The sequence below is a fragment of the Salmo salar genome, chromosome 05 (genome assembly GCF_965601325.2).
Source record: "Salmo salar chromosome 05, fSalSal1, whole genome shotgun sequence".
NCBI classification, from domain to species: Eukaryota; Metazoa; Chordata; class Actinopteri; order Salmoniformes; family Salmonidae; genus Salmo; species Salmo salar.
This window is the reverse complement of record NC_138295.1, coordinates 88,215,320-88,232,343: the sequence shown is the minus strand read 5'-3', so window position 1 is coordinate 88,232,343 and position 17,024 is coordinate 88,215,320. Positions and strand designations below refer to the sequence as shown.

The 17,024-nt window shown below is 45.3% G+C and overlaps 1 protein-coding gene across 4 annotated transcripts in view; it reads right to left on the bottom strand.

Moving 5' to 3' along the window:
* LOC106591355 (neurobeachin-like protein 2) overlaps positions 1–17,024 on the bottom strand; it is a 139,886-nt gene that overhangs the window by 36,459 nt on the left and 86,403 nt on the right. For 3 of the 4 annotated variants that reach the window (XM_082975883.1, XM_082975886.1, XM_082975885.1), the window contains 5 exons: positions 15,473–15,561; positions 12,779–12,957; positions 7,359–7,917; positions 4,234–4,418; positions 1,802–1,958 (listed from right to left, as the gene is read on the bottom strand). In XM_082975883.1, coding sequence (XP_082832009.1) covers positions 1,802–1,958; positions 4,234–4,418; positions 7,359–7,917; positions 12,779–12,957; positions 15,473–15,561 — 1,169 coding nt within the window. The remainder of the gene's footprint in view (positions 1–1,801; positions 1,959–4,233; positions 4,419–7,358; positions 7,918–12,778; positions 12,958–15,472; positions 15,562–17,024) is intronic. The other variant, XM_082975884.1, reaches the window with a different exon arrangement.

Here is a 17,024-nt window from a genome sequence, read left to right as displayed (position 1 = left end):
TGCAGCCTCTGTGTTAAAAGGACACACATGTCAAGTACAGAACTAAGCCAACCTCAGAGTGAGCTTTGGTTGGGAATGGTATGAACTTTGAACCCTTATTCACTACAGAAGTGATACTTCCTAGCCGTTGAGTTAGCAGCGGCCGCTGTAGACGTGGGCTAGGAAAGGACGGACGACATATGCATTTTACCACCAGTGACATTCTTCCGAGGACAGGAAGATCTCTGTTGGCCAACACGGCCAGCATCTACGACCAACCTACCGAAGCGCAGCTCAGAGTAAATATTTATTGCATTTTCCTTTTCCAAATGGGCGGTAATTTAGAATGCATAAGATACTGTATTTACGATAGCATAGCTGCTGTTTCTGTGTTCCTCAGGCTTCCCGCTCTTTCATTCAAGCCCAACCCCCTTTCTTTGTGTAACAAGCCGCCATGCCGGTTTAGCCCACTAGGGCACATTCTCCTATCATTTCCTTGTAACCATATCTGTTTGTTATGCATTTCAGTGAATTAGATTAGTAAATAAATGATTTTAAGACAATTGATGTATGGATGACTCATAGTGAAGACTGGGTTCGTGCAGATAACCAACAATTTATGACGTTTGGAATGAGACTGACGAGGTAAACGAATACATCATTAAATCAGAAGACTCATAGATCAGATATTATGATATCTGAAAGTTATATTAGGAAAATGATAACTTTGTAATCTGAATATTTTCCTTGGTGCCCCGACTTCCTAGTTAATTACTGTTACACGATTAATCAGTTTAATCGCGTAATAATAATTACAGAGTTATTTGATAAACATGTCTTCAGTTTAATGATGCCAAAGACACGACATCAGATTATAAAACCACTAACTATGAGACTTCACCTTTCTTACAACTGTAAAATACATATTTGTAGTGTCAGAGAAAATGTGCATATTTTCTAAAGGTCTCTGTTGATGAAAACATCTCCCCCACCGCTGTGAGCCACACAGACCTCTAGCTTGGCTTCCTGAACTCCTTAGGAACTCACCTTTCGTCTCATATTATTATTGTCCATCTATGACAAACAGAAAGTGTTTTTTGTTTCAAATCTATGAATTATTTGAGAGGAATGGCTGTAAATCGATCTGAATGTGCTATAGTGAATAAACCACTCTCTTGTTGAGCTACAATGTAAGGATTGCAAGCATGTGCTTTGTCAGTGTCTGTGACGTAGGGTTCAGCCAGGAGATGAGCGACAGTCGGAAGAGCGAATTAAAACAGTAGGACGGACATCCCAGCTTCAAGTGGTTTCAGATTTCACATCCTACTTCACGTCACGCAAGCCATTTCCATCTACGAGGTCCACAGATGGATTTCTAAGTGAAAATGTAGGTCGGGACTGGTACCAGAACCATGCAGGTCCCCTACACAGGGGACTTTACATCTAAGAGGTGAGTAATTATTTCCTGCAATCAAGTTTAGACATCCTCAACATATGGTTTATATAGTGGACAGTTTGTAACGACAAACTCTCATCTCAGTGGCAAGTACTCGACACACATCCATAGTCTCTCTCTCAGCTGTTTGGTAGAAAGGTCAACTCTATGCAAAATGATACCATCAGATCACAGATTTTACACTCACAAATAATTGAGCATGGCTGATATTGTATGCATCCCAAATGGCACCCTATATAGTGCACTACTTTTGACCAGAGCCCTATGGGAGCCCTATGGGTCCTGGTCAAAAGTAGTGCACTACATAGAAATATATGGTGCCATTTGAGATGCAGACAACATGTGGACCATGGTGCAGTACTGTACCTTCTCGCTCCACAGAGCCTGGTTGTCTGTTCCCTCTGAGAAGAGGAAGTCCTGGAGCAGCCTGAGGAGACGCAGCAGACTGGGGAAGTATGGTAGAGAGACACCCTGAGAGTCCCTCAGGTCTGACAGAGAAGACTCCAGCATCATCTCTAACAGACTGAGAGAAAGAAACACAGCAGAGAGGAGGGGTGGAGAGGAGGGAGGGAGAATAGCCAGTCAACATTTAGAGCTACATTTTGCTCAACCAAAACAGAACAGAACTGCAAAAAAGTTAAGTTAGGCTTTTTTCACTTTCCTCAAGTCTTTCTGTGGTTGATGTGAATAAGACCTTTAAACAGGTTAACATTCACAAGGCCGCGGGGTCAGACGGATTACCAGGATGCACACTCAGAGCATGCACTGACCAACTGGCAAGTGTCTTCACTGACATGTTCAACCTCTCCCTGATCCAGTCTCAGGAGGAGGTAAAGATGTGTCATGAAGAAGGAACGACAACGCCTCTTCACCCTCAGGAGGAGGTAAAGATGTGTCATGAAGAAGGCACGACAACGCCTCTTCCCCCTCAGGAGGAGGTAAAGATGTGTCATGAAGAAGGAACGACAACGCCTCTTCACCCTCAGGAGGAGGTAAAGATGTGTCATGAAGAAGGCACGACAACGCCTCTTCACCCTCAGGAGGAGGTAAAGATGTGTCATGAAGAAGGAACGACAACGCCTCTTCCCCCTCAGGAGGAGGTAAAGATGTGTCATGAAGAAGGCACGACAACGCCTCTTCCCCCTCAGGAGGAGGTAAAGATGTGTCATGAAGAAGGAACGACAACGCCTCTTCCCCCTCAGGAGGAGGTAAAGATGTGTCATGAAGAAGGAACGACAACGCCTCTTCCCCCTCAGGAGGAGGTAAAGATGTGTCATGAAGAAGGCACGACAACGCCTCTTCCCCCTCAGGAGGAGGTAAAGATGTGTCATGGGACCTCAGATCTTCAAAGTTCTACAGCTGCACCATTGAGAGCATCTTGACTGGCTGCATTCAACCGCAAGGCGCTACAGAGGGTAGAGCGTACGGCCCAGTACATCACTGGTACCCTGTGTATGTACCTAGTTATCAATTACCTCTTACCTCTCCCTGCACATGGACTCAGTACTGGTACCCTGTGTATGTACCTAGTTATTAATTACCTCTTACCTCTCCCTGCACATGGACTCAGTACTGGTACCCTGTGTATGTACCTAGTTATTAAGTACCTCTTACCTCTCCCTGCACATGGACTCAGTACTGGTACCCTGTGTATGTACCTAGTTATTAAGTACCTCTTACCTCTCCCTGCACATGGACTCAGTACTGGTACCCTGTGTATGTACCTAGTTATTAATTACCTCTTACCTCTCCCTGCACATGGGCTCAGTACTGGTACCCTGTGTATGTACCTAGTTATTAATTACCTCTTACCTCTCCCTGCACATGGACTCAGTACTGGTACCCTGTGTATGTACCTAGTTATTAATTACCTCTTACCTCTCCCTGCACATGGACTCAGTACTGGTACCCTGTGTATGTACCTAGTTATTAATTACCTCTTACCTCTCCCTGCACATGGACTCAGTACTGGTACCCTGTGTATGTAGCCTAGTTATTAATTACCTCTTACCTCTCCCTGCACATGGACTCAGTACTGGTACCCTGTGTATGTACCTAGTTATTAATTACCTCTTACCTCTCCCTGCACATGGACTCAGTACTGGTACCCTGTGTATGTACCTAGTTATTAAGTACCTCTTACCTCTCCCTGCACATGGACTCAGTACTGGTACCCTGTGTATGTACCTAGTTATTAAGTACCTCTTACCTCTCCCTGCACATGGACTCAGTACTGGTACCCTGTGTATGTACCTAGTTATTAATTACCTCTTACCTCTCCCTGCACATGGGCTCAGTACTGGTACCCTGTGTATGTAGCCTAGTTATTAATTACCTCTTACCTCTCCCTGCACATGGACTCAGTACTGGTACCCTGTGTATGTACCTAGTTATTGTTCCTCATTGTTATTATGTTTCTCTCTGCATGGTTGTGAAGGGCCCGTCAGTAAGCACTTCACTGTTAGTCCACACCTGTTGTTTACCAAGCATTTGACAAATAAAACTTGATTTGAAGTCACCTTAATGAATCTGTATACTGACATAAGACATGAGACTAACTAAATAACTGACTGAATAACTAACTAAATAGCTGACTGACTGATTGGCTGGCTGAATAACTAACTAAATACCTGACTGAATAACTAACTAAATAGCTGACTGAATAACTAAATAGCTGACTGAATAACTAACTAAATAGCTGACTGAATAACTAACTAAATAGCTGACTGAATAACTAACTAAATAGCTGACTGAATAACTAACTAAATAGCTGACTGGCTGTCTGTCGACCGACTGACCTGCATTTGATATCGTCAGGCGGGCGAACCAGTTGGCAGGAGGAGCCCAGCTTGGTGAGGACAGAGAAGACCTGTCCCCTCTCCCTCCACACGGCGTCCTCCCCCCCCTCCGACCCGCTGCCGCACCACAGCACAGAGAACACGATGTTAGTCAGCAGGTTACACAGCTCCTCCTCTGGCGTCTGCTGAAAGGGACCACACACACACACACACACACACACACACACACACACACACACACACACACACACACACACACACACACACACACACACACACACACACACACACACACACACACACACACACACACACACACACACACACACCATAATCACAGTTAGACACACAGATACAGGTTATATCCTGCCAGTTTGGACCTGTCCGGGGGTATCTTCGGATGGGGCCACAGTGTCTCCTGACCCCTCCTGTCTCAGCCTCTGGTATTTATGCTGCAGTAGTTTATGTCAGGGGGCTAGGGTCAGTCTGTTATATCTGGAGTATTTCTCCTGTCTTATCCGGTGTCCTGTGTGAATTTAAATATGCTCTCTCTAATTCTCTCTTTCTCTCTCTTGGAGGACCTGAGCCCTAGGACCATGCCTCAGGACTACCTGGCATGATGACTCCTTGCTGTCCCCAGGCCACCTGGCCGTGCTGCTGTTCCAGTTTCAACTGTTCTGCCTGCGGCTATGGAACCCTGACCTGTTCACCGGACGTGCTACCTGTCCCAGACCTGCTGTTTTCAACTCTCTAGAGACAACAGGAGCGGTAGAGGTGCTGACCTGTTGCACCCTCGACAACTACTGTGATTATTATTATTTGACCCTGCTGGTCATTTATGAACAATTGAACATCTTGGCCATGTTCTGTTATAATCTCCACCCGGCACAGCCAGAAGAGGACTGGCCACCCCTCATAGCCTGGTTCCTCTCTAGGTTTCTTCCTAGGTTCTGGCCTTTCTAGGGAGTTTTTCCTAGCCACCGTGCTTCTACACCTGAATTGCTTGTTGTTTTGGAGTTTTAGGCTGGGTTTCTGTACAGCACTTTGAGATATCAGCTGATGTAAGAAGGGCTTTATAAATACATTTGTTTTGATACAGTACACTGTGTTGGAGACGGACTAAACCGCATCGGCATCTGCACAGCCGTATTCTAGGATATTGGACCGTTGGTTTTCATAGTTTCATAATTCTCAGCACGACTCTATCCCTCATCACACTCAGTTGAATAGGAGTCATGTACACTGAACCATGTTGGTTGTATAGGAGTCATGTACACTGAACCATGTTGGTTGAATAGGAGTCATGTACACTGAACCATGTTGGTTGTATAGGAGTCATGTACACTGAACCATGTTGGTTGTATAGGAGTCATGTACACTGAGCCACGTTGGTTGAATAGGAGTCATGTACACTGAGCCACGTTGGTTGAATAGGAGTCATGTACACTGAGCCACGTTGGTTGAATAGGAGTCATGTACACTGAGCCACGTTGGTTGTATAGGAGTCATGTACACTGAGCCACGTTGGTTGTATAGGAGTCATGTACACTGAGCCACGTTGGTTGAATAGGAGTCATGTACACTGAGCCACGTTGGTTGAATAGGAGTCATGTACACTGAGCCACGTTGGTTGAATAGGAGTCATGTACACTGAGCCACGTTGGTTGTATAGGAGTCATGTACACTGAGCCACGTTGGTTGTATAGGAGTCATGTACACTGAGCCACGTTGGTTGAATAGGAGTCATGTACACTGAGCCACGTTGGTTGAATAGGAGTCATGTACACTGAGCCACGTTGGTTGTATAGGAGTCATGTACACTGAGCCACGTTGGTTGAATAGGAGTCATGTACACTGAGCCACGTTGGTTGAATAGGAGTCATGTACACTGAGCCACGTTGGTTGAATAGGAGTCATGTACACTGAGCCATGTTGGATGGGAATGTTTTTGAGGTATGAGGTCAGGCTGTGCGACCCCCGCAGATGGGGGTCAGGGAGTCTCCCAGACTATCACAGCTCTGCGGCTGAGGACTCTGAAACATGCTTACGGGATGCTAATACTTGTGATTTTCTGACTGATACATTTCAGGAGAAATCCGTTAACGGATATGGATATGGGACATTACACAAGACACTGGACTTCATGTTCAACACATGTGGTCCAGTTTATTCAAACACCACACAACATACCTCCTAGGAATGCTCAGTACCAGTGGTTAGGGTTAAGGTTAAGGTTAGGACAACAGTACCTGTGGTTAAGGTTAGGACAACAGTACCTGTGGTTAGGGTTAAGGTTAAGGTTAGGACAACAGTACCTGTGGTTAGGGTTAAGGTTAAGGTTAGGACAACAGTACCTGTGGTTAAGGTTAAGGTTAGGACAACAGTACCTGTGGTTAAGGTTAAGGTTAGGACAACAGTACCTGTGGTTAAGGTTAAGGTTAGGACAACAGTACCTGTGGTTAAGGTTAAGGTTCGGGCAGCAGTACCTGTGGTTAAGGTTAAGGTTAGGACAACAGTACCTGTGGTTAAGGTTAAGGTTAGGGCAGCAGTACCTGTGGTTAAGGTTAAGGTTAGGACAACAGTACCTGTGGTTAAGGTTAAGGTTAGGGCAGCAGTACCTGTGGTTAAGGTTAAGGTTAAGGTTAGGACAACAGTACCTGTGGTTAAGGTTAAGGTTAGGACAACAGTACCTGTGGTTAAGGTTAAGGTTAGGACAACAGTAACTGTGGTTAAGGTTAAGGTTAGGACAACAGTACCTGTGGTTAAGGTTAAGGTTAGGACAACAGTACCTGTGGTTAAGGTTAAGGTTAGGACAACAGTACCTGTGGTTAAGGTTAAGGTTAGGACAACAGTACCTGTGGTTAAGGTTAAGGTTAGGGCAGCAGTACCTGTGGTTAAGGTTAAGGTTAGGACAACAGTACCTGTGGTTAAGGTTAAGGTTAGGACAACAGTACCTGTGGTTAAGGTTAAGGTTAGGGCAGCAGTACCTGTGGTTAAGGTTAAGGTTAGGACAACAGTACCTGTGGTTAAGGTTAAGGTTAAGGTTAGGACAACAGTACCTGTGGTTAAGGTTAAGGTTAGGACAACAGTACCTGTGATTAAGGTTAAGGTTAGGGCAGCAGTACCTGTGGGTTGGAGGTGTTGGAGATGGTGTCAGCTGCCCGGGGGTCAGTTCCATAGTTGGAGTCGTCCAGCACGTTGGACAGACTGGAGCTCTTCCTGGGTCTCAGAGAGGGGAACGACCGGCTGTGCTCCAGGGGCGAGGGGGTGCCTGCCTGACTACCCCCCACAGGGTTCTGGTTCCATGTCCCCGTCTCACCCCTCATACCCCCCAGCTCCAGCTCAAAGGGCGAGGTGCCGAAGGGGGACAGAGGGTGGTAGAGAGCCTCCTCTTGGGGCCGGGTGGAGGGGATGTCCATGGTGTTGGACAGGGAGGACGAGCGGCTCCCCTGCTCTACCGAGTCAAACGACTTAAATTGGAGAGAGTCGGCAAAGTCCTTCAAAGTGCCTCCACTGCTGTTAGGGGAAGACCGAGAGAGGTCGGAGAAACCCTCTGAGATATTCCTCCCTCCCAGGCCCTCGCCGTCTCCCTCCTCCTCCTCTTCCTCGTCCCGCGAGGTGTAAGGGAGGAAGACGTCTGTGTGAGCGTCCTGAGAGTCCTCTATGACCATGCTGTGATCTCTCCTGAGAGGGGAGCAGTTCAACATTTAGTAAGAGTTGTGTGTTAACTGATCTATAGCAGGGGTAGAGCTTAACACATGTTAACTGATCTATAGCAGGGGTAGAGCTGAACACATGTTAACTGATCTATAGCAGGGGTAGAGCTGAACACATGTTAACTGATCTATAGCAGGGGTAGAGCTGAACACATGTTAACTGATCTATAGCAGGGGTAAAGAGCTGAACACATGTTAACTGATCTATAGCAGGGGTAGAGAGCTGAACACATGTTAACTGATCTATAGCAGGGGTAGAGCTGAACACATGTTAACTGATCTATAGCAGGGGTAGAGCTGAACACATGTTAACTGATCTATAGCAGGGGTAAAGCTGAACACATGTTAACTGATCTATAGCAGGGGTAGAGCTGAACACATGTTAACTGATCTATAGCAGGGGTAGAGCTGAACACATGTTAACTGATCTATAGCAGGGGTAAAGAGCTGAACACATGTTAACTGATCTATAGCAGGGGTAGAGCTGAACACATGTTAACTGATCTATAGCAGGGGTAAAGAGCTGAACACATGTTAACTGATCTATAGCAGGGGTACAGCTGAACACATGTTAACTGATCTATAGCAGGGGTAAAGAGCTGAACACATGTTAACTGATCTATAGCAGGGGTAGAGCTGAACACATGTTAACTGATCTATAGCAGGGGTAGAGCTGAACACATGTTAACTGATCTATAGCAGGGGTAGAGCTGAACACATGTTAACTGATCTATAGCAGGGGTAAAGAGCTGAACACATGTTAACTGATCTATAGCAGGGGTAAAGAGCTGAACACATGTTAACTGATCTATAGCAGGGGTAGAGAGCTGAACACATGTTAACTGATCTATAGCAGGGGTAGAGCTGAACACATGTTAACTGATCTATAGCAGGGGTAAAGAGCTGAACACATGTTAACTGATCTATAGCAGGGGTAGAGCTGAACACATGTTAACTGATCTATAGCAGGGGTAAAGAGCTGAACACATGTTAACTGATCTATAGCAGGGGTAAAGAGCTGAACACATGTTAACTGATCTATAGCAGGGGTAAAGAGCTGAACACATGTTAACTGATCTATAGCAGGGGTAAAGAGCTGAACACATGTTAACTGATCTATAGCAGGGGTAGAGCTGAACACATGTTAACTGATCTATAGCGGGGGTAAAGAGCTGAACACATGTTAACTGATCTATAGCAGGGGTAAAGAGCTGAACACATGTTAACTGATCTATAGCAGGGGTAAAGAGCTGAACACATGTTAACTGATCTATAGCAGGGGTAAAGAGCTGAACACATGTTAACTGATCTATAGCAGGGGTAGAGCTGAACACATGTTAACTGATCTATAGCAGGGGTAGAGCTGAACACATGTTAACTGATCTATAGCAGGGGTAGAGCTGAACACATGTTAACTGATCTATAGCAGGGGTAAAGAGCTGAACACATGTTAACTGATCTATAGCAGGGGTAGAGCTGAACACATGTTAACTGATCTATAGCAGGGGTAAAGAGCTGAACACATGTTAACTGATCTATAGCAGGGGTACAGCTGAACACATGTTAACTGATCTATAGCAGGGGTAAAGAGCTGAACACATGTTAACTGATCTATAGCAGGGGTAAAGAGCTGAACACATGTTAACTGATCTATAGCAGGGGTAGAGCTGAACACATGTTAACTGATCTATAGCAGGGGTAGAGCTGAACACATGTTAACTGATCTATAGCAGGGGTAGAGCTGAACACATGTTAACTGATCTATAGCAGGGGTAAAGAGCTGAACACATGTTAACTGATCTATAGCAGGGGTAGAGCTGAACACATGTTAACTGATCTATAGCAGGGGTAAAGAGCTGAACACATGTTAACTGATCTATAGCAGGGGTAAAGAGCTGAACACATGTTAACTGATCTATAGCAGGGGTACAGCTGAACACATGTTAACTGATCTATAGCAGGGGTAGAGCTGAACACATGTTAACTGATCTATAGCAGGGGTAAAGAGCTGAACACATGTTAACTGATCTATAGCAGGGGTAGAGCTGAACACATGTTAACTGATCTATAGCAGGGGTAGAGCTGAACACATGTTAACTGATATATAGCAGGGGTAAAGAGCTGAACACATGTTAACTGATCTATAGCAGGGGTAGAGCTGAACACATGTTAACTGATCTATAGCAGGGGTAGAGCTGAACACATGTTAACTGATCTATAGCAGGGGTAGAGCTGAACACATGTTAACTGATCTATAGCGGGGTAGAGCTGAACACATGTTAACTGATCTATAGCAGGGGTAGAGCTGAACACATGTTAACTGATCTATAGCAGGGGTAGAGCTGAACACATGTTAACTGATCTATAGCAGGGGTAGAGCTGAACACATGTTAACTGATCTATAGCAGGGGTAAAGAGCTGAACACATGTTAACTGATCTATAGCAGGGGTAGAGCTGAACACATGTTAACTGATCTATAGCAGGGGTAGAGCTGAACACATGTTAACTGATCTATAGCAGGGGTAGAGCTGAACACATGTTAACTGATCTATAGCAGGGGTAAAGCTGAACACATGTTAACTGATCTATAGCAGGGGTAAAGAGCTGAACACATGTTAACTGATCTATAGCAGGGGTAGTGCTGAACACATGTTAACTGATCTATAGCAGGGGTAGAGCTGAACACATGTTAACTGATCTATAGCAGGGGTAGAGCTGAACACATGTTAACTGATCTATAGCAGGGGTAGAGAGCTGAACACATGTTAACTGATCTATAGCAGGGGTAGAGCTGAACACATGTTAACTGATCTATAGCAGGGGTAAAGAGCTGAACACATGTTAACTGATCTATAGCAGGGGTAGAGCTGAACACATGTTAACTGATCTATAGCAGGGGTAGAGCTGAACACATGTTAACTGATATATAGCAGGGGTAGAGCTGAACACATGTTAACTGATCTATAGCAGGGGTAGAGCTGAATACATGTTAACTGATCTATAGCAGGGGTAAAGAGCTGAACACATGTTAACTGATCTATAGCAGGGGTAGAGCTGAACACATGTTAACTGATCTATAGCAGGGGTAGAGCTGAACACATGTTAACTGATCTATAGCGGGGTAGAGCTGAACACATGTTAACTGACCTATAGCAGGGGTAAAGAGCTGAACACATGTTAACTGATCTATAGCAGGGGTACAGCTGAACACATGTTAACTGATCTATAGCAGGGGTAAAGAGCTGAACACATGTTAACTGATCTATAGCAGGGGTAGAGCTGAACACATGTTAACTTATCTATAGCAGGGGTAGAGCTGAACACATGTTAACTGATCTATAGCAGGGGTAAAGAGCTGAACACATGTTAACTGATCTATAGCAGGGGTAAAGCTGAACACATGTTAACTGATCTATAGCAGGGGTAGAGCTGAACACATGTTAACTGATCTATAGCAGGGGTAGAGCTGAACACATGTTAACTGATCTATAGCAGGGGTAAAGAGCTGAACACATGTTAACTGATCTATAGCAGGGGTAAAGAGCTGAACACATGTTAACTGATATATAGCAGGGGTAGAGCTGAACACATGTTAACTGATCTATAGCAGGGGTAAAGAGCTGAACACATGTTAACTGATCTATAGCGGGGGTAAAGAGCTGAACACATGTTAACTGATCTATAGCAGGGGTAGTGCTGAACACATGTTAACTGATCTATAGCAGGGGTAGAGCTGAACACATGTTAACTGATCTATAGCAGGGGTAGAGCTGAACACATGTTAACTGATCTATAGCAGGGGTAGAGCTGAACACATGTTAACTGATCTATAGCAGGGGTAAAGAGCTGAACACATGTTAACTGATCTATAGCAGGGGTAGTGCTGAACACATGTTAACTGATCTATAGCAGGGGTAGAGCTGAACACATGTTAACTGATCTATAGCAGGGGTAGAGCTGAACACATGTTAACTGATCTATAGCAGGGGTAAAGAGCTGAACACATGTTAACTGATCTATAGCAGGGGTAGAGCTGAACACATGTTAACTGATCTATAGCAGGGGTAGTGCTGAACACATGTTAACTGATCTATAGCAGGGGTAGAGCTGAACACATGTTAACTGATCTATAGCAGGGGTAGAGCTGAACACATGTTAACTGATCTATAGCAGGGGTAGAGCTGAACACATGTTAACTGATCTATAGCAGGGGTAGAGCTGAACACATGTTAACTGATCTATAGCAGGGGTAAAGAGCTGAACACATGTTAACTGATCTATAGCAGGGGTAGTGCTGAACACATGTTAACTGATCTATAGCAGGGGTAGAGCTGAACACATGTTAACTGATCTATAGCAGGGGTAGAGCTGAACACATGTTAACTGATCTATAGCAGGGGTAGAGCTGAACACATGTTAACTGATCTATAGCAGGGGTAGAGCTGAACACATGTTAACTGATCTATAGCAGGGGTAGAGCTGAACACATGTTAACTGATCTATAGCAGGGGTAGAGCTGAACACATGTTAACTGATCTATAGCAGGTGTAAAGAGCTGAACACATGTTAACTGATCTATAGCAGGGGTAGAGCTGAACACATGTTAACTGATCTATAGCAGGGGTAAAGCTGAACACATGTTAACTGATCTATAGCAGGGGTAAAGAGCTGAACACATGTTAACTGATCTATAGCAGGGGTAGAGCTGAATCCAGAAACTATCTTGTTCATTGTCCAGAAATATAAAATATCATTTAAGTTATTATTGATTCCCAACTTTTCGAATCGATACAGATTCCCTCAATCGACTAATGGAAGTCATCCCTACCTGAGAGGGGGGCGGGAGGAGGAGGGGTCCAGGGAGCTGTGGGTGCTGGAGCCTGCCAGGGAGGGACCACGAGACTCATAGGACTCCTTCATATAGAGCTTAGTTAACACATCCTGCCAGCCTGGCTGACGGGCCAGCTGACGAACATAGTCCTCATTGTCATAGATCAGGTAGAAGAGCTGGGAGATGGAGAGAGAGAGAGAGAGAGAGAGAGAGAGAGAGAGAGAGAGAGAGAGAGAGAGAAGCGATGGAGAGAGAGGGGGCATAAGGCGAGGGAGAGAGCAGGGGGAAAGAGAGAGAGGGAGAAGGGGAGAGAAAGATAAAAACAGGGAACAATCAAGCCTTTAGCTGCCCAATAGTCTATACCTGTAGCTGCCCTATAGTCTATACCTGTAGCTGCCCTATAGTCTATACCTTTAGCTGCCTTATAGTCTATACCTGTAGCTGCCCTATAGTCTATACCTGTAGCTGCCCTATAGTCTATACCTGTAGCTGCCCTATAGTCTATACCTGTAGCTGCCCTATAGTCTATACCTGTAGCTGCCCTATAGTCTATACCTTTAGCTGCCCTATAGTCTATACCTGTAGCTGCCCTATAGTCTATACCTGTAGCTGCCCTATAGTCTATACCTGTAGCTGCCCTATAGTCTATACCTTTAGCTGCCCTATAGTCTATACCTGTAGCTGCCCTATAGTCTATACCTTTAGCTGCCCTATAGTCTATACCTGTAGCTGCCCTATAGTCTATACCTGTAGCTGCCCTATAGTCTATACCTGTAGCTGCCCTATAGTCTATACCTTTAGCTGCCCTATAGTCTATACCTTTACCTTTAGCTGCCCAATAGTCTATACCTTTACCTTTAGCTGCCCTATAGTCTATACCTTTAGCTGCCCTATAGTCTATACCTTTACCTTTAGCTGCCCTATAGTCTATACCTTTAGCTGCCCTATAGTCTATACCTTTAGCTGCCCTATAGTCTATACCTTTAGCTGCCCAATAGTCTTTACCTTTAGCTGCCCTATAGTCTATACCTTTAGCTGCCCTATAGTCTATACCGTTATCTTTAGCTGCCCTATAGTCTATACCTTTAGCTGCCCTATAGTCTATACCTTTACCTTTAGCTGCCCTATAGTCTATACCTTTACCTTTAGCTGCCCTATAGTCTATACCTTTAGCTGCCCTATAGTCTATACCTTTAGCTGCCCAATAGTCTATACCTTTAGCTGCCCAATAGTCTATACCTGTAGCTGCCCTATAGTCTATACCTTTAGCTGCCCTATAGTCTATACCTTTAGCTGCCCTATAGTCTATACCTTTAGCTGCCCAATAGTCTATACCTTTAGCTGCCCTATAGTCTATACCTTTAGCTGCCCTATAGTCTATACCTTTACCTTTAGCTGCCCTATAGTCTATACCTTTACCTTTAGCTGCCCTATAGTCTATACCTTTAGCTGCCCTATAGTCTATACCTTTAGCTGCCCTATAGTCTATACCTTTAGCTGCCCAATAGTCTATACCTGTAGCTGCCCTATAGTCTATACCTTTAGCTGCCCTATAGTCTATACCTTTAGCTGCCCTATAGTCTATACCTTTAGCTGCCCAATAGTCTATACCTTTTGCTGCCCTATAGTCTATACCTTTAGCTGCCCTATAGTCTATACCTTTACCTTTAGCTGCCATATAGTCTATACCTTTAGCTGCCCTATAGTCTATACATTTAGCTGCCCTATAGTCTATACCTTTAGCTGCTCTATAGTCTATACCTGTAGCTGCCCTATAGTCTATACCTGTAGCTGCCCAATAGTCTATACCTTTAGCTGCCCAATAGTCTATACCTTTAGCTGCCCTATAGTCTATACCTTTAGCTGCCCTATAGTCTATACCTTTAGCTGCCCTATAGTCTATACCTTTAGCTGCCCTATAGTCTATACCTTTAGCTGCCCTATAGTCTATACCTTTAGCTGCCCAATAGTCTATACATGTAGCTGCCCTATAGTCTATACCTTTAGCTGCCCTATAGTCTATACCTTTAGCTGCCCTATAGTCTATACCTTTAGCTGTCCAATAGTCTATACCTTTAGCTGTCCAATAGTCTATACCTTTAGCTGCCCTATAGTCTATACCTTTAGCTGCCCTATAGTCTATACATGTAGCTGTCCAATAGTCTATACCTTTAGCTGCCCTATAGTCTATACCTTTAGCTGCCCTATAGTCTATACCTTTAGCTGCCCTATAGTCTATACCTTTAGCTGCCCAATAGTCTATACCGTTATCTTCAATTGTACTATACTTAGTAATGACCTGAGAGAATGTGAAGATATACAGTGGAGGGGAAAGAGGACAGTGGAGGGGAAAGAGGACTAAAGGAGGGGAAAGAGGACTAGAGTAGGGGAAAGAGGACTAGAGTAGGGGAAAGAGAACTAGAGGAATGGAAAGAGGACTAGAGAAAGGGAAAGTGGACAAGTGGAGGGGAAAGAGGACTAGAGGAGGGGAAAGAGGAGAGGACTAGGGGAAAGAGGACTGGAGGAGGGGAAAGAGGACTAGAGGAGGGGAAAGAGGACTAGAGGAGGGGATAGAGGAGGGGAAAGAGGACTAGAGGTGGGGAAAGAGGACTAGAGGTGGGGAAAGAGGACTAGAGGAGGGGTTAACAGGATAGTGGAAGGGAAAGAAGATTAGTGTAGGTAGGGACTGACCTTGCGACAGACGTCCAGACGGACAGTGAGCTCAGCACGGTGGGACAGATGGACCACAGCCAGCAGGTCTCTGAAGTTAGGAGTGGCATCTACACAAAACAATGACAATCAGAAGTACACAGTAAAGTATATCCCCAATAGATATACATACTATAGGAACAACAAGGAGAGGGGTTATACACAGTAAAGTATACTGCTCAAAAAAATAAAGGGAACACTAAAATAACACATCCTAGATCTGAATGAATAAATTAATCTTATTAAATACTTTTTTCTTTACATAGTTGAATGTGCTGACAACAAAATCACACAAAAATAATCAATGGAAATCCAATTTATTAACCCATGGAGGTCTGGATTTGGAGTCACACTCAAAATTAAAGTGGAAAACCACACTACAGGCTGATCCAACTTTGATGTAATGTCCTTAAAACAAGTCAAAATGAGGCTCAGTAGTGTGTGTGGCCTCCATGTGCCTGTATGACCTCCCTACAACGCCTGGGCATGCTCCTGATGAGGTGGCGGACGGTCTCCTGAGGGATCTCCTCCCAGACCTGGACTAAAGCATCCGCCAACTCCTGGACAGTCTGTGGTGCAACGTGGCGTTGGTGGATGGAGCGAGACATGATGTCCCAGATGTACTCAATTGGATTCAGGTCTGGGGAACGGGCGGGCCAGTCCATAGCATCAATGCCTTCCTCTTGCAGGAACTGCTGACACACTCCAGCCACATGAGGTCTAGCATTGTCTCGCATTAGGAGGAACCCAGGGCCAACCGCACCAGCATATGGTCTCACAAGGGGTCTGAGGATCTCATCTCGGTATCTAATGGCAGTCAGGCTACCTCTGGCGAGCACATGGAGGGCTGTGGGGCCCCCCAAAGAAATGCCACCCCACACCATGACTGACCCACCGCCAAACCGGTCATGCTGGAGGATGTTGCAGGCAGCAGAACGTTCTCCACGGCGTCTCCAGACTCTGTCACATGTGCTCAGTGTGAACCTGCTTTCATCTGTGAAGAGCACAGGGCGCCAGTGGCGAATTTGCCAATCTTGGTGTTCTCTGGCAAATGCCAAACGTCCTGCACGGTGTTGGGCTGTAAGCACAATCCCCACCTGTGGACGTCGGGCCCTCATACCACCCTCATGGAGTCTGTTTCTGACCGTTTGAGCAGACACATGCACATTTGTGGCCTGCTGGAGGTCATTTTGCAGGGCTCTGGCAGTGCTCCTCCTGCTCCTCCTTGCACAAAGGCGGAGGTAGCGGTCCTGCTGCTGGGTTGTTGCCCTCCTACGGCCTCCTCCACGTCTCCTGATGTACTGGCCTGTCTCCTGGTAGCGCTTCCATGCTCTGGACACTACGCTGACAGACACAGCAAACCTTCTTGCCACAGCTCGCATTGATGTGCCATCCTGGATGAGCTGCACTACCTGAGCCACTTGTGTGGGTTGTAGACTCCATCTCATGCTACCACTAGAGTGAAAGCACCGCCAGCATTCAAAAGTGACCAAAACATCAGCCTGGAAGCATAGGAACTGAGAAGTGGTCTGTG